Source organism: Podarcis pityusensis, assembly GCF_964106645.2.
Source record: "Podarcis pityusensis genome assembly, chromosome: 8".
Lineage (NCBI taxonomy): Eukaryota > Metazoa > Chordata > Lepidosauria > Squamata > Lacertidae > Podarcis > Podarcis pityusensis.
In genome coordinates, this window is record NC_138033.1 from 70,486,068 (window position 1) to 70,506,740 (window position 20,673).

The 20,673-nt window shown below is 45.5% G+C and overlaps 1 protein-coding gene across 4 annotated transcripts in view; it reads left to right on the plus strand.

Annotated features, from left to right (window-relative positions):
- The window catches only part of NADK (NAD kinase), a 52,970-nt gene that overhangs the window by 5,243 nt on the left and 27,054 nt on the right, over positions 1 to 20,673 (plus strand). For 3 of the 4 annotated variants that reach the window (XM_081016180.1, XM_081016179.1, XM_081016178.1), the window contains exons 2-3: positions 3,759 to 3,958; positions 17,309 to 17,392. In XM_081016180.1, coding sequence (XP_080872306.1) covers positions 3,777 to 3,958; positions 17,309 to 17,392 — 266 coding nt within the window. In that variant the 5' untranslated portion in view covers positions 3,759 to 3,776. Of the gene's footprint in view, positions 1 to 3,758; positions 3,959 to 8,865; positions 9,013 to 17,308; positions 17,393 to 20,673 lie in introns of those variants that run through there. The other variant, XM_081016181.1, reaches the window with a different exon arrangement.

Consider the following 20,673-nt stretch of genomic DNA (forward strand, 5'->3'; position numbering starts at 1 on the left):
ATTTTAAAAAACCTTCCCTATACAGGATTGCCTTCAGACAGCTCAGGGGTTGGATAACTCCATATCCTCCAACATTTCTCCAACGAAAATAGGGACATACCTGGGATCAAATAAAAAACTGGGATGGCTTCTCTAAATCAGGGACATCCGTGGAAAATAGGGACACTTGGAGGGTCTGGTTAAGAGAGGACCAGTGGGGCCTCTCTTTCTTGCCCTACAAGTGGACTTGGAGCCCTTTTTCTTGGTTTGGGGGTTGCTTGTTTTGATGACCCTGTGAAGTAACAGATTAACCCATAAGGCAGGGCTCACCAACGTTTTTGGACCAGTGGGCACATTTTGAAGTTTGAGCATGCGCTGGGAGCCCCAGTCACAACATGGCTGCTGTAGCAGGTGGCAAAGCATAAACATTAGAGAGATAGCCATTCCCAATAGCCTTTTGTTTACCATGGGAAGTCAGCTGTGTCCTGCTAGTCTTGATTGTGGGGGTCACACACTGTTGATTTTACTTGCAGACACACACACACACACACACACACACACAGGCTGTTGCTGATATAATAGTAATAATAATAATAATAATTATTATTATTATTATTATTATTATTATTATTATTTATACTCCACCCACCTGACTGGGTTGCCCAAGGCACTCTGGGTGGCTTCCAACATAAAAACTAAATATCAAGGATTAAAAAGCAATCTAGGAACAACAGGAAGTGTTTCTCAGTACCAGGATAAATATACAAGGTGGCCACACTTCACTTACTCTCATTTCACAGAAATCTCTTAGAAAGTACTTGCACTTTTTGCCCCATAACTTACTTTGTAGCAGAGCTAGAGACTTTTAAAAAAATGAAAGCTCAGAGTTTGAGGCACCAGTAAAAGCCTTTGTGGATGCTGGGCTGGTGACCTCTGCTATAAGGTGTGGTTAAAATATGATTAGCTTTCCCTGGTTTAATTTTTGTACATGTACCACCTTCCTTTCTCCTTTGATTTCTTTGAGCTGTAGCCAACTAACATCTACTTGCAGCAGTAGACCCATTGAAATTAATGGACCCAAGTTAGCCGTGTCTATTAATGTCAATAGATCTACTGTCATTGGATAAAAATGTCACTGTGCCAATACATTTTTATTGTATTGGTTTTTGGGGTTTTTTTAAGCTATGGAACTATAGCCAACACTTCCCCACCCCCCAAAAAAACCCTAGTATCTGGAGGGCCACAAGAACATCCGGAGAGCCACAAACATTCTCACTCCTGGCAATGCAGAATATGTGCTCTTGTTGCAAAATTGACACTAAAGAAAAGCTTTAACCCACTGGAGCGGCTTCATTTTATTGTGATTTATATATAGTGTGTGTGTGTGTTCTTACCATAATTTGTAGTTTCAAAAGGCCACTGGCTCAATATATTTTGCGCAAGTAGCACAGAAAGCCTATTTGTTGTTTTTAAGAAGCCCACAATAGTTATTTCACAAATTATGAGGCTGAAACAAGCCATTGCAGAACTGCTGACATGAGCTGGAATCACTTCATGGTTAAGCTGTGTGATGATGATGAAGAAGCAGAAGAAGAAGAGGAGGAGCAAACATTGAAATAATAATACTTTTGCCTCCCCTGCTAACATAATGCAATATATTCCACTCAGGTGTAGCACGGTTTTGCTTGCATTTAAACATACCTTGGCTGCTGCTGCCTTTTCCTTTTTCAAAGTATTCATAAGGCTGTACAGTACTTCTCAGACTGTATTGGAGAGGGACCAATCAGAAGAAGGTCAGCTTGTTAAATGAAATGGCAGAAATTCTTTTAAAACTTGAAATGCACCAGTCTCAATGAGGCTAGCACCTGTGTGTGGTCTGAAAATTTCAGAATGCTTATAGCCGAGACCGAAATCCATGTGCTGTTTTAATAGTCAGAATTTCCACTGCCTCCACCCCTTTTTTATTATACATTGTAGATTTTTGTATCCTGCTTATTGAAATGTCGACAGCACCCACTTCCCCATTTCAAGAGCTTGACCCAAGCAATACCTTTTAAAATGAAGACTCAAAGGAGAATTTAAGCTTGGAAACGAGAGGATACATGCTAGGAGGAAATGATTTCTCTGTATTTTAACTGAAGTACACTGGTGCCCTATAGGGATTAAAGAAGCAAAAAAAGTCTTAAGCCGTCCAAGCGCCAACACTCCCAGCAACACTCAGACTTAGTTATTACTTCATTTATAACCCACTTTTTCCTCCAAAGAGCTTAACATACATGGTGCTCCCTCTCCCCATTTTATCCTCACAACAACCCTGTGAGGTAGGATAGGCTGAGAGGCTCCAGGTCACACAGGGAGCCTCATGGATGAGTGGGGATTTGAACCCTGGCCTACCAAGTCATAGTCCAGCACACTAACCACTGCACCACTTTGGCATCTCCTTAAGGAGAAGAGGGACATGTTCTGCCTCCATGGTCAGAGGCACTATCCCTTTGCATGCTAGGTTGCTGGGAATATCAAGTGGCTGTTGTGCTCAAGTCCTGCTTGCTGGTTTCCCAGAAGCATTGCGCTGGCCACTTCTTTGAGAACAGGATGCTGCACTCGATGGGCCTTTGGCCTGATCCAGTAGGCCTCTTGTGTATATATAGGCAGGTGACCTAGTGAAGGTGTGAATTTTTGCCCTCCTTGTGTAACATCCAGCCAGGCACAGCATCCCTATAACGAGAGAGAGACCCAGAAAACCAGAGGGAGGCTTGCTTTCACACACACACACAAAAAAAAATGTAAATTGGACAACCAGCTCAGAAGGCATCAGGAACGCCTTGTACCCTTTTCTCATAAACTGTTTTAGGAAACTCAGGGCTGTGTTTGGTGAAGCAAGGGCTGAAATGTATACAAAGCTGTAATAAAAAATGTAATTGAGTTGCATTGGGGTGAGAAGGGATGCCGTGAAGGGAGGGAGATGATTCGACAGCAGGCAGAGCTCTATCCAGCCAGGCGAGCAAGAAGAGGCATTATCAGAGTTCAATGACACAGCCAAGCAAAAGCACTTGAGCTGAGCCAGTGAGGGTTGTGGCCGGGGAAGAGTCCTGAGGGCCAGATGGAGATGCCTGGAGGGCCACATTCAACCCCTAGACTGAAGGTTTACCCAGCAGTGCCTTAAGGCCTCATGGAGGATACAAAACTATACAGTGGTACCTCGGGTTACAGACACTTCAGGTTACAGATGCTTTGGGTTACAAACTCCGCTAACCGGGAAGTGGTTGCTCCAGGTTAAGAACTTTGCCCCAGGATAAGAACGGAAATCACGCGCCAGTGGTGCAGCGGTAACAGGAGGCCCCATTAGTGAAAGCGCCCCTCGCGTTAAGAACCGTTTCAGGTTACGAATGGACCTCTGGAACGAATTAAGTTCTTAACCCAAGGTACCACTGTATTCTAATATGATGTGTTCGTGGCATGATTGGTATAGGTGGCTGTGCTCAGAGCGGACCCATCTGAAATCACTGGACCTAAGTTAGTCCTTGTTGCAAATTTCAGTGCGTCTACTCCAAGTGGGACTAATGTTGGATGCATCCTGGAGGCAGCATATCTCTGGGTACCCAATCAAGGGCTGGATCCATGTGTTTGAGAAAGACTCTTGCCTTTATGGCTACGAAACTGAATGCTGGGTTAGCTGGTCCTTGGGCTTCCATCCAGCAAAGTAGCTATTCTGTGGGTCTTGACCTGTCATTGGTTTTGAAACCTAACATTCACCTGAACCCTGCTTTTTTTCTTCCCAGGAAAGTTATTTTCTGAGGATGGAGATGGAGCCGGAAGCCTTCAGCCCTGGCGGGGACGATGCCAGCTCAGACTCCACCTGCTACCAATGCTCCTCATGTCGGGCCGACGAGGAGCGGAGCTGCGCCAACTCCATGCGTGGGCGGGCCAAGACGCGCAGCCTGTCTGCATCTCCGGCCCTAGGCAGCACCAAAGAATTCAGGTATGAAGCCAGAGGCACTGAATTGACTCACGTAAATCTATGCCATCTGCTGGCCGCTAAGCTACCTTTGTGCATGTGTGCCAGAGGTTGCCCATTGTCAGAACTCCCATAACTTTCTGACGGTAGGAAAGGAACCCTGGCAATCATCTCCTGAACATCTGAAGATCTTTGCCCTTTGTTAACAGGGATGTCTGTGCAACAAGATCCTGTCCAAACACTGAGAGAGGTGGTATTTTATTTTATTTTTAATATTTCTGTACCATTTATATTAAAAGATCTCTCAGAGCGGTTTGTAAATGTTTTGTAAAAAAAAAGAAAGAAAGCATATTTAAAACAATTTAAAATAGAGAAACCAAATTGCAGAGTCCTATGGCAGAAAAGTTACAGGGAAATGTCAAGCAATTAAATCGGGTTTTCTTCTCTTATAACACTAGACCTCACAGACATCCAGTGAAGCTGAATGTTGGGAGATACAGAACAGATAATAGAAAGGGCTTCTTCACACAGCACATAGTTCAGCTATGGATGCCCACTAACTTGGATAGCTTTTTAAAAGAATTGGGCAAATTCATGGAGGTTAGGACTATCAACGATTACCAGCTATGATGGTTATGTTCTGGCTCTATGGTTAGATTGCTTCTTGTGCTTGAATCCTGCTTGTAGGTTTCCTAGAGGCATCTGGAGAGAGCAGGATGCAGGATTAGATGGGCCAATAGCCTGGTGCAGGAAGTTCTTATGTTCTTACTAAACAATGAAGGCATCCAATAGTTCGTGCCTCCTGAATAATGGAGAGGAAGGCATTCCAGAAGTAAGGGACCACCACAAAGAAGGCCCTGCTTACATGCTTCTGCCAGATGTCTCTGTAGGTCATGGCTTCGCAAGGCCTCTGATTACCTTTGTGATCTACTCAGCCGGTATCAGGGAAGCCTGTCCTTTAGGTAATCTGGTCCCAAGTTGTTCAAAGCTTTATTTGTTCATAACAAAATATTGGATTGCTCAATAGGCTAACAGGCAGTCTGTGCAGTTCTTTCAACACTGGTTCTTTCAACACATATGCATGACAAGAGGCTCCAGGTCAGTATCCTAGCTGCTGCAGTTTGCACCAGCTGAAGTTTCCAAGCCTCAATGGTAGCCCCATATAGAGCTCATTATGAGAATCTAATTGGAAGGTGCCAATGTAAGTATCATAGTGGTCAGGCTATCCCCATCCAGGATAGGCATACTAACCATAGGTGGCAATATGTGCTCCTTGCTGTTTGAGACAATGTGTGTCCCAAGTGACAACGCTGAATCTAGGAGGACGCCCCCACCCAAACTACATGCCCATTCAGGATACGCAAACTTCCCAACTTCCAAATCTGGGAAACCAGTTACCCACAGAGCCTCCACCACCCAGCTCTTCACTGCAGACAAGCCCCGGTTCAGGTCATGCACAGCCTCTCCTGATTCAGATTTTGCCCAGAAATAGAACTGGATGTCATCAGCATATTTCTGGCACCTCGCCAAAAGAATAAATAAATCTCCTAATGACTGCTCTGAGTGGTTGGTCCAATAGGTGTTAAATAGCATTGGAGAAAAGTTGGTTCCCCCTGCAGCACCCCGCAGTACCCTTTGTCAAAAGATCACAAGGTGGCCCAGAACCTAGAACATAACGAACAGTGTGTGTCAGTGCACAACATAATAGCCTTATATAGCAAAACAATTAAAAGTTAATAGTAATAAGCAGTGAATGTAGTACACTGCTCACGTAATGCATACTTACTAAGCAGCAGTGTCAACTTTTACACAGTATCGTCCTGTCAATCTGGAGTGCAATAGCATCAGTTATTACCTCTTTTTTTGGGGTGCAACTATAAAGCAGCATATCTAAAGCAGTATATCTAACAACAGCCATCTGAAAAATAAGTGAGCAGGCAAATCAGTAGCAGGCTATCTAAACTGTATAAAGTCCTTCTAAAGTGTATAGTCCCACCATCTCTCTCCCACTTTCATGGGAGTGCAGTTCTTGCCCCCTAATGGTAACCCAGGAGGGGAGACACCAAAGGGTTAAGTACCTGTGGCATCTCCCTCTTGATTTTTTTTATACAGCTTTATAGTTTTGCGATGACCTATACACACACACACACACACACACACACACACGCATATACATGATGGAAGCCTACCAACTTGTTCTCAGACAGCCGGGATGGAAAACAGCTTTTCACCAAGACACACAACCAGGAAAAGAAGGTTGTAAAAATCCACTGTAGCTCAGTGGTAGAGCATCTGCTTTGTAAGCAGAAAGTCCCATGTTCAATCTATGGCAGGCATGTCCAAAATCCATTTCGGGGGCCTAATCTGGCCCGTCAGCTGATTTAATCCGCCCCCCGTGGCAGTATATGTCCTGGGGTAAAATCCTAAAAGGAATGTGGGTGGCGCTGTGGGTTAAACCACAGAGCCTAGGACTTGCTGATCAGAAGGTTGGTGGTTCGAATCCCTGTGACGGGGTGAGCTCCCATTGCTCGGTCCCTGCTCCTGCCAACCTAGCAGTTCGAAAGAACGTCAAAGTGCAAGTAGATAAATAGGTACCGCTCTGGGGGGAAGGTAAACGGCGTTTCCATGCGCTGCTCTAGTTCGCCAGAAGCGGCTTAGTCATGCTGGCCACATGACCCGGAAGCTGTACGCCGGCTCCCTCGGCCAATAAAGCGAGATGAGTGCTGCAACCCCAGAGTTGTCCACGACTGGACCTAATGGTCAGGGGTCCCTTTACCTTTACTAAAATCCTAAAAAAAGCTCAGCATTGTAACAAAAGCTCAACAACTTCAACAACTTTGGTCTGCCCTCACGCAAGTTCACTTCATTAAATCTGGCCCTCTTTGAAAAAAGTTTGGACACCCCTGATCTATCTCATCTCCGGGAAGGGTTGAGAATTTCACCTATCTGAAATCTGGAGAGATACTTCCAGTCAGTGCAGCACTGAGCTAGATGGACCAGTGGCTTGACTCGGTATAAGACAGCTTCCTATAAAATTAATGGTGATGTTGTTGTTGATGATGATGATAATGATAGTGTTGCATGCTACCCCAGTCTCTGAGCAGTGTGAAATTTCAGGGATTCCAGATGCTTACCCAGGGTTCGTGTTTGCTTTGGAAAGAGGCACAGCAGAGGCAGTGGTGCATTAGTGATATATGGTTTATTTAAACACATGTACAACCTGAATCTGCAATGGAGAGGTTCACAGCATTAACTCCCCAAGATGGTCTTGCTTCTCCCATAGCCACAGCCCTGGATTCCAGCAGAAATCAGACCTGTCTCTCTCTGCTTCTTCAGCCTGCCACTTTTGCATCCAGCTTCAGCTGTGGCTTTTTGTCTTTCTAATTAACCAGGGAGGGAGGCCCACCCATTCGCCCTCTGGTACAGAGCCACTCCCTTTGTTCCCTTAAGCAGTTACCTTTAGTGGGCCATTACCAGGATGCGGGTGGCGCTGTGGTCTAAACCACTGAACCTAGGGCTTGCTGATTGGAAGGTCGGCGGTTCGAATCCCCGTGACGGAGTGAGCTCCCATTGTTCGGTCCCACCTCCTGCCCACCTAGCAGTTAGAAAGCACGTCAAAGTGCAAGTAGATAAATAGGTACCGCTCCGGCAGGAAGGTAAATGGCGTTTCCGTGCACTGCTCCTGTTCACCAGAAGTGGCTTAGTCATGCTGGCCACATGATCCAGAAGCTGTCTGCAGACAAATGCCGGCTCCCTTGGCCAATAGAGCGAGATGAGCTCCGCAACCCCAGAGTGTCCGCGACTGGACCTAATGGTCAGAGGTACCTTTACCTTTACCTTTACCTTTACCTTTACCTTTACCAGGCTGGCCTAGCTATTCCAGCAGTTGAATCTGTGCTGGATCCAGAAGGATTGATTCGTGTTTTGAGAATTATAGGTCTAAGATATAAAATAAATGTACCAGGCAAACACGTACATAAATATATAAACCACATGTCTGAAACAGTACAGGAAAATAATCCTGAAGTCATTTCAACTCTCCCCGTGACCTCAGATATTCCTCTGCTGTTTGGATGGAAATGGGAAAAGCCTCCCCATTGTCTCTGTGCTCACAAATCCTGCCTTAAGGGCACATTTGGGTATGAATAGGGTGAGCCTGTGACCTGGACTCAGGAATTAAGTATTTATCATCACAAAAGAATGGCCAGGCTCTCAAAGTAAACTCATCAACAGGTTTCTTCCAGTCAGGATTCTGCTGTAGATGGCCCCTTTTGTGATGTATGTATGATGTATTGGGGGGTGGTCTTGGGCTCCAGGGTGGGCAATTTCAAAAGTCTTTATAACGGGCTTGCACACCATTGTTCCGGGTTTCTCCTCCCTCCTGCATGTGGTGAGTGAGCACCCTGTTGCAGCAGTTAATAAAGATCAGGCTTGCTAGCTGCTTTGCTTCTCAGTATTCTCTGGTTGGCCTCTGTTATTTTCTCGTACCGATAGAAAACCTACATAAGGACTCTTGGGTGCCCCATAACAGAAAAGGAGCAGGTTTTTTTCTTATAACAATTAGATTTTAACATTTGCTGGATCCAGGGATTAGAGGGGTCTGGCACACCCACACACTCATAACAACAATAATAATGAGCTTAAAGATAAAGTCTGTCTCACTGCATTCAAAGGAGGCATCAGGAATTCTATATTTCTTAAAACGACAGCTGGAAAGTTTTTAAATAGCAGGCAGTTTTGTTTCCCCATTAAACAGAACCAACAGTTGTGTGGTCTCTTGAAGTAGCTTTTTGTGGTTTCAGCTGTATGGTGACTAATGATGGTGCAAAGGTAACTCTCCAGAGATTGCTTTGTTGCTCCACAGTATGCAAGTGCTGCCCATTTTCTATCTGATTTGCCAGACTTAATGGCTGTGAAAGCTTGTCACGTGGACAACTGGGACTGCTGGTAATCTGTGCAGGGATCATTGCCCAGGTTGTCATCACAAGAAAGGAAGGTGCTGCTTGCTCGATCGCCAGAGTGCCTGCCTGCCTGCCTGTCACCTCTGTACAGCTTGAGACCATGGAGTTGCTTAGCAGGTAGAATTCTCTCTCTAGAGTGATAGACGATGGCTGCAATGTGGAGCTTTAGAGCTTAAATGAAGGCAAGTTGAAGCTTGGATCTCTTAGGGTGGAAATCTTAATTGTTTGTGGGCCATTGCCTTGCAACAACTCTTAACTTTTTAGCACATCCACCTTTGTGCTACCCTCTCTGTTTTCCTCTTGTCTTTGGTTCTCCTTTCTTCTTTCTCTGTCTCCCCCCTTATCATACTTTAGAGAAGGAAAAGGGGAGGACAATACTGTTGGTGCAAACCATTTTAGGTGCAATCTGGTCATCAGCTGAATCCCACTTGCTGAAAACCACTAATCTAGGGGAAGAAGGGTTTGTGTGCACACGTGTGCGTATACTCTCCAGGGTTCTGCAGTGCTGGTTGTAGAAGGTATTTTTCCCCAACCAATGTAATCAGGTTGATGCTCTTTAAGGTAGAAATTGGCATCTGGCTGGCTTGCTCCAAATGTCTTTCTTTACGTGGGGAAAAAGAAACAGAAAAGTAGATAGGAGAACCTGCAAGTGGGTGAAAGGCAGTACTGAAATTTGTGGTTGCAGCTGAGGGTGTAGGAGGTGGCTAGATAAGGGAGTGTCTTGTTTACCTTGAAAGTAAGTCTAACTCACTGTGTATAATGACACTTCTCCCTAGTAAGAGTGTTTTACAATTGCAGCCTTAGTTGCCTAACTTGAATAAAACTTTATACTTGGAGAGGGATCGGGAAAGAGATTGTGGCCTGCCTTCTGGTGTCTCTTGTAAAAGTGTAATAGAAAGGTGCTCCTGCTGTCTTGTCGGTGCATGCATTGGGGCGGAAGGGGAGTATCAGGACAGTTTTTTAAAAAAATGATCTGATTTGTCCTAATCAAACCAGCTTAGCCACCTTTGCAACACCCAGTACATTAAATCTAAGTGAATCTTGCTAGCTGGCACCTTGCAAAAGAATCTGTTTTCCTTTTTGCCTTGAGGTGACATGACTTGTGTCTTCTCCTTTAGTACCTGAATTGCAGGTTGCCAGACTGAGCCTTCATCCTGGCATGAGTGAACCCACGTTTGATAGAATTGTAGAGTTGGAAAGGGACACTGAGGGTCTTCTCTCTGCAATGCAGGAATCTTAACCAAAGCATCCAAGACATATGGCCATCCAACTTCTGCTTTAAAACCTCCAAAGAGAGGTAGTCCACCACCTCCTGAGGAAGTCAGCTCCAGTGTCAAAACAGCTCTTACTGTCAGAAAGTTCTTCCTGATGTTTAGATGGAATCTCCTTTCTTGTAACTTGAAGACATTGCTTCGAGTCCTACCCTCCAGAGTAGGAGAAAACAAGCTTGCTCCATCCTTCATGTGACAGCTCTTAAGATATTTGAAGATGGCTATCATATCTCCAGCCAGTGTCTTTTCCAGGCTAAACATCCCCAGCTCCTTCAACCATACCTCATAAGGCTTGGTCATCTTGGTCGCCCTCCTGTGCATACATTCCAGCTTGTCACTGAACACACTACTCCAGGTGTGGTCTGACAAAGGCAGAATAGAGCGGCACAATTATTTCCCTTGATCCGGATACTATACTGCTGCTGCTGCTGCAGCAGCCTGGATGTGCGTTAGCTTTTTTTTGCTGCTGCATCACACTGTTGACTCATGCTCAACTTGTGGTCTACTACAACCCCTAGATACTTTTCACATGTACTATTGACAATTCAGGCAGGGGTGTAGGAAGGGGGGACGGTCGGGGCGGGCCGCCCCAGGTGTCATCCATGGGGAGGGGACAAAATCCCCCCTGGGCGGATCGCTGCCCCACCCCCCTGGGCACCAATCGCTGCACCAATTGCCCCCCTGGGTGCCAATCTCCCCCAAAGGGCGCCGATCACCGCACTGATCGCCCCCAATGGGCGCCAATCGTGCCCCTGGATGCCAATCACACCCAATGGGCGCTGATCACCGTGCCGATCGCCCCCCTGGGTGCTGATCACCACGCCGATTGCCTCCAATGGGCGCCGATTGCCATGCCGATTGCCCCCCTGGGTGGCTCGCCCTGACCCCCAGGTGCACGGCATGTGCACCGCTCTGGGTGCCTGAGCAGCTAGTTCTGCCGCTGAATCCAGGTGTTCCCCATCTTATATTTGTGCAGCTGGTTCTTTCAACCTAAGTGCAGAATTTTGCATTTGTCCCTATTGAAATTCATTTTGTGAGTTCTCCAATCTGTTAAAGTAATTTTGAATCCCTATTGTGTCTTCTGTGACATTAGCTCTCTCTCCCAGTTTGGTGTCATTTGCAGATTTGATGAGTGCCCGCTCTATTACTTCATCCAAATCGTCTATAAAGACATTGAACAACAACAGGCCCAGGACAAAACCCTGCAGGTCTTAATCCGCATCTTGGAGCAGTTGCTTCTGTACAGAGTTAGGGTACATATAGATGCACTTCAGTTTAGCTGTTGAGGAGAGACGTGAGGGCCTGTTACTTTAGCACTGTTCCCTTTTATGGATGTGTGTGACAATGTACCTTGTCACTTGATGGTTTTCAGCATAAAACAGTATAAAATATTCATTTAAACATAGGAATAAAAACAGACTTTAAAGCAGTAAACACTTTGTATTCAGCTAAATCCTACCCAGAATAAACCATTGAAATTAATGGGCCAAAGTTATTTATGTATTGTTAAGTTCTCCTTTCTCCACGGTGGCGTACAGCGACAACTAAAAGCATTATATATATATATATATAATGAGAAAAAAACAAGCAACCCTATCAAAATCAGCAGGTAGATTAGGCAGAGAGTTGGCAATTGGCCCAAAGTATCACCCAGGGAGATTCATGGCCAAGTGGGGTTTTGACCCCAGGTCCTAGTGAGACACTAGCCACTACACCGCTGGCTTAGCCACCTCTGTTAGGACAATAGCTCCCACTGCCATCCTTCAGGGTGAACAAACTGGGCTGAGGAGAGCTAGAACTTGCTCAGCTCTTACAAAGCTAGTAAAAATAAAAATAAGATAAAATCACAGACTAGGTAGCGTTTGTGAGCTTATTTACACAGCTGCCTTAAAGCCCATTGTTCCTGTTCTAAAACTCTTTCTTCCCATCCGCCATAGGAAAGCATAGATTCTCAGAGTGCTGCATCCACTAATAATTCTGTGAGGTTGGTTAGGCTAAGAGGCAGTGGCCGGGCCAAAGCCACCCAGTGGGCTTCATGGCCAAGTGGGTATTGCAACCCTGGTTCTCCTACGTCTTAGTCTCACACTCTAACCACTACACTGGCTTTGAATCTGGAGGTCATTTGGGCTGTGGCAATACATGAATGTCGAGATGAGGATGCAGGCAGAGTCGATTTGAAGTTGCTAAAGTTCATGGGACTGTTTAGTCACTGTTCTAGGTACCCGTGATGATGGGGATTACTGCTTAAGTAATGATGACATGGTTATTGCTATAAATACTCAGAAGCCATAACCATGCCACTGTTCCCTAAGGAGTAATCTCTGATGATCTTCCTTGGGTGGTGATTAGAAATAATGATGTTACTGCTTTCATCAGTGATTAAGAAAAAATGTTTTTACATCCTGTAATGGAGGTAACACGATTTTACCTTATGACCAGGTTTTATTTATTGAACAAGATTTATATACCACTTGATCGTAATAAAACTTCAAAGCAGTTTACAGAAAGAATAAAGCAACACAATGATTGGGGGGGAAACAGATAAAAACAACTATTTAAAACATTTTTAAAATGGTTAAAATCAATGATGAGCTAAAAAGAGATTAAAAGCATGTCAGTATTCTACAGGTTTGGATAGCCTTGCCTAAACAAAAATGTTTTCAGCAGGTGCCTAAGAAAGCGTCTGCCTGATGTCAATAGGCAGGGAGTTCCGCAGTGTGGGTGTGTTGCCACTGCTTGTTGGCATGCTCACATTTTCAAAGGGCAGATATTGTTACTGGACACAGCATTCTGAGAATCTATGCTTTTGTTCAGTGGAAAAAAGAGATAGTTTTAAAGGATACAGAACTCTTGAGAATCTGTGCTTTGATTTAGAAACAATTATGAAGCATGCAATACTCTGAGAATCTATGTTTTCGTTCAGGAAAAAAATTGGTGTTTTAGAAGAGGAGCCATGGGCTTTAAGGCATTCTTGTAGATAAGCTCGCAAAAGTTACCTAGTCTGTGATTTTATTTTACTTTTATTTTTAATTTGTTTGTTTGTTTGTACCCCGCCCATCTGGCTGGGCTTCCCCAGTCACTCTGGGCAGCTTCCAACAGAAGATTAAAAATACATTAAAACATTAGTCATTTAAAACTTCCCTAAACAGGGCTGCCTTCAGCTGTCTTCTAAGTGTCAGATAGTTGTTTTTTCTTTGACATCTGATGGGAGGGCGTTCCACAGGGTGGGCACCACTACTGAGAAGGCCCTCTGCCTGCTTCCCTGTAACTTCGCTTCTCGCAGTGAGAGAACCACCAGAAGGCCCTCAGCGCTGGACCTCAGTATCCGGGCAGAACGATGGGGGTGGAGACGCTCCTTCAGATATACTGGGCCAAGGTCGTTTAGCGCTTTAAAGGTCAGCACCAACACTTTGAATTGTGCTTGGAAATGTACTGGGAGCCAGTGTAGGTCTTTCAAGACTGATGTTATGTGGTCTTGGCTTTCTGTCTTTCTAAGAGGTGGTATCCTATGTTACCAATCATTAGCAAGGGAAGACTTGCCTCTTTCATGATCTCAGCAAGTTCCAGCTCTCCTCAGCCCAGTTTCCTTTCCCTGGAGGATGGCAGTGGAAACTGTTGGCCTAGTTGAGGTGGCTAAGCCCATGGTGGTTCAAATCCCCACTTGGCCAAGGAACTCACTGGGTGTGACTTTGGGCCTTCTAAATGTTGTTGGACTCCATCTCCCATCAGCCCCAGCTAGCATGATTAGTGTGGTAGGGGATGATGGGAGTTGGAGTCTCAACTTCTGGAGGAGACCTTGTAGAGAGTGGCCTTAAACTTTCATAGAATCATAGAGTTGGAAGGGCCAGTGAGGGTCATCTAAGTCCAACCCCCTGCAATACAGGAATCTCAACTAGATTATACATGACAGATGGCCTTCCAACTTCTGCTTCAAAACCTCAAAGGAAGGAGAGTCCACCACCTCTCTTAGGAGTCTTTCCTATTGTCGAACAGCTCTTGCCATTGGAAAGGTCTTCCGATGTTTAGTCAGAATCTCCTGTCTTGTAACATGAACCCATTGGTTCGGGTCCTAGTCTCAGGAGCAGGAGAAAGCAAGCTTGCGCCATCCTCCATATCATAGCCCTTTAGATATTTGAAGATTGTGTGTGTGTGTGTGTGTGTGTGTGTGTGTATCTGTTTGTATCCTGTGGTGTCTATATTCATGCATTCATTTCACACTTTTCTGGAGGCAATGTTCATTTGCCCCAGGTGATCAGGAAGGTGTGTTTTTATTTCTGAGACTTTCCTGGTCACCTGCCAAAGTGAATTTGCCTCCAGGCTGCCTGGTTGGGAAGCCAAGGAAGACCAGCCCTCTTATTTAGCTTGTTGCATTATGCCACGTAGGTGTGTTCTGGGCAGGAGGACTAGTAACTTGTGATGGCCGATTTGCGACAGTGCATTAGTCATGCATTTCTGAAAGCTGAGCTTGTGGCATATAATAATGTTGCACCTAAGAGAACTTAGGTTGAATAATGTTGAAACTAAGAGCATTTCTTGCAGTGAGGTGTCGGACCGTTCTGACAGGGCGTTCTTGGTGGTATTTTAATCTCCAGAAACTCAGCACACTGGGTCACATTGCTGAACACATCAAAAAGGACACACCAAAAATGCAGGCTGGCGCAGATACTTCTGGACAGAGCTGGTTCCAGACTTTAGGGGGCCGTTCACATGGTGCTGATGATCCGCCAACTGATGATTCCTGTGAAATCTACCCACCCCACAGATCCATGGAACCAGTAAAATATATAGATCTGTGGGCCTAAGCATTACATTTTGTGTTGCTTAAAAATGGATAACGCCTGCCGTTGATGGGAGCGGGGCTTGGCCCCCGTTCGAAAGCGTCACTGCTGAGAAGCATCCAGGGGCCCGCATTGCAGGGGAAGTGGAGAATGGCAGCATGGCTGAGTCTGACCGGCATGTGGGGCCCTCCCAAGGCCAGTTCCTGAGCTGGACAACTGCTGGCACCAACCCTACTCACGGAGGAAGTGGTTGTCAGCGTCCACACCACCTCTCTCGAAAGCACTGTTTGCATCGTAAACGTGGGAGACTGCAAGGAGCTCCCCCTGACCCCTCGGCAGTTGTCTTTCACTAATTAGCATCCCAACCAGGGCTGCTTGGGAGAACCAGGGGTGGGAAACCACCCTCCAGAACTGCTAGAGGGAAAACACTCTGGCTTCTGCTGCGTTTTGGAATTTCCTGACTGTGTTGTGCTTTGCTTGGCTTGCCTTGCAACAGCCGGGAAGTTCCACAGTGCTGTGGCGCCATCTCATGCCATGTTCAGTTTTACTGCTCAGTGCAGGGGTGGGGGTTAGAGGAAGAAGAAAGCTGGGGGATTTTGCTGTCCGTGGCAGGACTCCTGTACCAAACTGCTCTTCCACCTTCAGATCATGCCGCTCTACTGGGGACTGCAGCATAAGTACAGCACCCTGCTGCCTTGGTATAGATTTGCCTCCAATTTCAAAGAGGAAAATGGGTAATGTGACCAGAAGCCTATTACCTCCAGGGTGTGTTAAAAGTTGCTACTGTTTATGACTGTAACAGAAAATTGTAAAGTGGTACCTCGGGTTACATACACTTCAGGTTACATACACTTTAGGTTACAGACTCCGCTCACCCAGAAATAGTACCTCGGGTTAAGAACTTTGCTTCAGGATGAGAACAGAAATCGTGCTCCAGTGGCGCGGTGGCAGCGAGAGGCCCCATTAGCTAAAGTGGTGCTTCAGGTTAAGAACAGTTTCAGGTTAAGAACAGACCTCCAGAATGAATTAAGTACTCAACCCGAGGTACCACTATATATATAAAAGAAACCTGTATTGCCACACTACCTCTTTTTTATCATAGGCCTGTAGTAGCTTATGCATTTGGCTTTGCTTCCTAGCCTGTTTGTGTAGCACAGTTTCATGGCACTTTAGAAGCTCACTTTTTGAGCTTCTGGTTTAAAAAGTGAAGAAGGGAGTTTCTAGCTCAATTGGGGGCCTTGTAAAAGAGTCGCACGAAAGTTACTAGCCCACAATATTTTTTACTGCCCTGATGGGGAGGGAGGCTGGCAGAGGAGGGGCAGAAAGCTCTTTCCATGCTGCAGCAGCCCATTGCATTTTTTGTTCTGCCCCTGCTCCACCAGCCAGCTCATTCACCAGCCAGCAGTTTCTTGTTGCCTGTGGTGACCAGGCTAGTGCTTAGGTAACACATAAGATTCTCTTGAAAGAGTGCAGGCCATGCCAGCAGAAATCTCAGAAGGCGAAAGGGGACTTGCTGAACAAAGTTTCCAGAGTTTGCGGAGGCTTCAAGCCCTATGATCCCTTATATAGTTAGGTAGAATAGATTGTGCCAAATAAGCATAACTGGGCAAATTGGTTTGATTTATTCAGGGTGAAAAACGCAGTGCATTTTTTTAAGGGGGGAGTGGGATTGTCACAGAACTTGGATTGTCATGGATGCATAATTTTAAAATACAATCATGTTGTGTTTAAAAAACTAAGCCAACTAAGTTCTACTCAGAGTAGGCCCATTGAAACAAAGAACCTAAGTGAGTCGTGCCCATTAACTTCAGTGGATCTGTTCTGAGTGGGGCCAGCATTGGATACAACCCTTAAGCATGGAAGATTCACCGTTGCGAATGTACGAAATGTCCCTCTCCAGCTCTAATGATATAATGCCATTCAGGCGGACTGTGTGAGTGTGTTAATGATTTACTTGTGCTAGGGAAACGTAGGATAGCTAAGGCGAAGTGCGTCTGTTAGTCATTCAAGATGCAGTTTGCATATTATGCAATTTGTAAGCTTCCTTCCCTTGCACAAATCACTCTGGAGGCTGTCATAGTTCGTAAAGGGACATGATACAATAACACCGCCCCCCTTGTTACTGCTTCAGGGCTTCTAGCTCATATCCTGCACCAGGGAACTCAGTTCAGCTCCATTTGAGGAATCTTAGAAATGCTTTTTAGGAAACGAGGGCCATAGCTGAATATGAATCCTGTGTTATTATCATTATGCTTTTGTGCATGAAGTTGGGGCTACCTTAAAAAAAAAACGCTTTTTGAAAAGTCTCTCCAAGAACCTTAGATAATCCAGCAACTTAACTAAACTGTCTCCTTCTTCTTTCAGGAGGACGCGCTCCTTGCACGGACCATGCCCAGTGACCACATTTGGACCAAAAGCCTGCATGCTGCAGAATCCCAAAACTATCATGTAAGTGCCTCCACCTTCGGGGAAAAGGTCCTGATCCCATTCATCTGATTCTCTGCTGTTAAATAATTAAACATATTCATTCATTCCCATACATACTTGTGTCTTCTTCAGCTGCATTCATTCATAGATTTGGCTGCCCATTTATGGCAATACAGGGTGCTGTGCTGAAATGGAGTTATACTGATGTGCTTGTGTGTTTGCAGTTACCATTGAATTGCTTGTTTGCTTTGGCTATTATTATTATTATTATTATTATTATTATTATTTTAAAAAGCCATTATTGCCTGAACTTACCATGGGGTGTTCTGTTATAGGAGCTTTATTGCTTTGTAAAGCATGAGTAGGTTTACCCTGTTTTGATGTAGCATCTTCATAAATGGACAGCCGAGGTGCAAAGGCTTTTGAGGGCTCCCAGGTTCTGATCCAATAGAGGAGGAGGCCATCTCTCAAAAGGTAGCAGGTGTTTCCTTGGGAATAGGTGTCGGCCATCAGTGGTAAACAGATGATGTTCTGCTGCAAAGCTGGTTCAGAAAGCTTTCTAGAGATGTCAGTCCAACTGTGGTCTTACCTTGCAATCTGCTTTTGGGTTCTTAAATCCAGGCAGTAGCCTACCAAACTGTGTCAGTTTAAAATCTGGGGTGTATTAATTGTTCTGTTGTTTTACTGCATCTTACTTATGGATACTTATATTCTAGTGTTTTAATTGGATTTGTTTTATGGTGTATTATAATTACGGGTATTTATATTCTAATGCTTGTATAATCAGGTGGTGTTGTTTTTAATTAACTTTTATTGAAAAATTTCAATCGGAAATAACTAACAGCGCTACTTATTTTGGCCATGTCTGCAAGTATTACGCACAATTGACATCTGCATCGGTCTAACCCACGCATGTCACTTTCAGTCATTGACCAGTGAATGAAACATGGATTGCACAGAAGAGCTGATCAAAACTGTATGGCAAAGTTCTTCATACAGTTATCCAGGCCTCTTTTAAAGTTTTCCTTTGGTTTTTGGGTGTCTTCAGTGGTATACAAGATGGAGCCCATGTTCTTACTTATTACATTTCACACCCAAATTTCATCTTTTGCATGCAGTGGGAAACAAGTAACGATTTATCATACTTGTTTTACCACGTCCCTTTCTAAAGTGTGTGTGCGGGTTTTATAGAATGGGTGACACCTTTGTGACCAGGATGTCAAGGAATCGCATAACATGCGACAGGGGAAGGGCCATGACTCAGTAGCAGAGCGTCTGCTTTGCATACAGAAGGTTCAATTCCCAGCATCTCCAGGTAGGGCTGGGAATGTCCCCTTCCAGAAACCCCAGAGAACTGCTGCCAGTCAGTGTAAAAAAGGTAAAGGTAAAGGACCCCTATGGGACGCAGGTGGCGCTGTGGGTTAAACCACAGAGCCTGGGACTTGCCGATCAGTAGGTTGGAAGTTCGAATCCCCACAACGGGTTGAGCTCCCGTTGCTCGGTCCCAGCTCCTGCCAACCTAGCAGTTCAAAAGCACGTCAAAGTGCAAGTAGATAAATAGGTACCGCTCAGGCGGGAAAGTAAACGGCGTTTCTGAGCGCTGCTCTGGTTCGCCAGAAGCGGCTCAGTCATGCTGGCCACATGACCCAGAAGCTGTACACCAGCTCCCTCGGCCAATAAAAGGAGATGAGCGGCGCAACCCTATCGTCATCCACGACTGGACCTAATGGTCAGGGGTCCCTTGACCTTTTAAAGGACCCCTGGACGGTTAAGTCCAGTCAAAGGCGACTGTGGGATTGTGGCACTCATCTTGCTTCAGGCCAAGGAAGCCGGCATTTGTCCACAGACAGCTTTCCAGGTCATGTGGCCAGCATGACTAAACCGCTTCTGGCGCAATGGAACACCGTGACGGAAGCCAGAGTGCATGGAAACGCCGTTTACCTTCCCACCAGAGCGGTACCTATTTATCTACTTGCACTGGTGTGCTTTCGAACTGCTAGGTTGGCAGGAGCTGGGACAGAGCAACAGGAGCTCACTCTGTCACGAGGATTTATACTGCCGACCTTCCGATCAGCAATCCCAAGAGGCTCAGTGGTTTAGACCCCACAGCACCACCTGCGTCCCTAATGCCAGTCAGTGTAGACAACACTGAACCAGATGGACCAATGGTTTGTATAAGGCAGCTTCCTCTATTCCTCTGTCTTAAGCAAAGGGTTGCTGCCGATCAGTGTAGACAGCAACTGAGCTAGCTGAATATAAGCAGCTTCCTACATGTCAGTCAGCAAGTGGTTGCTTTTAAGACTAATCATGCTAGCTGGGACTGATGGGAGTTGTAGTCCAAAATATCTTGAGGGCACCAGGTTGGTGAAGGTTGTTTTAGATCAACTTGGGTTCAGTCCTGATACGGGTGTTTGAAACATTATCCCCCTGTTTGCTTTCGGCAGACCAATCTTCCCCACCCCTCACTTTGTTTAATTCTGGTCTAGAGGGATGGATGGGAGCAAACACCATGCAATTGGGTGAACTAGCTTAGTTAATGCCACCTTGAACATCACCTGCCAGGAGACACTGTTAATATTTGTCTAGCTCTAGCACAACGCTTATTGAACGGAGCGCCCTGCGCTCTTAATTTTCTCTCTCTTTTGTGTCCCACCCCTCTTCCTCCTTGGTCTGTACTTTCCCAAACCAAAAGAGGCAGGGTGTGGGTGAGTCCACTTCCTCTTCCAGTTGCTTCAAGGTGTGGCTGACCGTCAGATTTTTACAGATGTTGGTCCTTTTTTTCTAAATCGCATTATCTTCTGCTTAGCACACCCCCGGCTCAGCCACTGCCCCACCGTAATAGCCAAAGGCAAGCTGACCATTCAGGGAAGTCCCGTAGCTCAGTGGTTAGAGCATCTGCTTTGCACACAGAAGGTCCCAAGTTCAAAACCTAGTATCTCCAGGTGGGGCTGGGAAAATCCCCCAAGTCTGAAACCCCGGAGAGCCACATTCAGTGACTATACTAAACTAGATGAAGCAATGATCTGGCTGCATAAGGCAACTTCTTATTTAAATCAACCCTTTATTCAGAAGCGTGAGGACTAGAAACTTAGTTTATCCTTAGGGAAAAGGATATCCCAGTGGTAGAGCATCCATTTACTGTAGCATGTAAGAGGCAGTGCTAGAAATTAGCCAGGGTCCAATTGCGACCACGTGAAGATCTCTGGAGACCAGGTTGACGACTTGGGAAAGCAAAATGCCACTTAGAGAAGGATGTGAAATATTTTCCCTCAAAGCTTGAATTTGTTTTATTTTGGATTGTT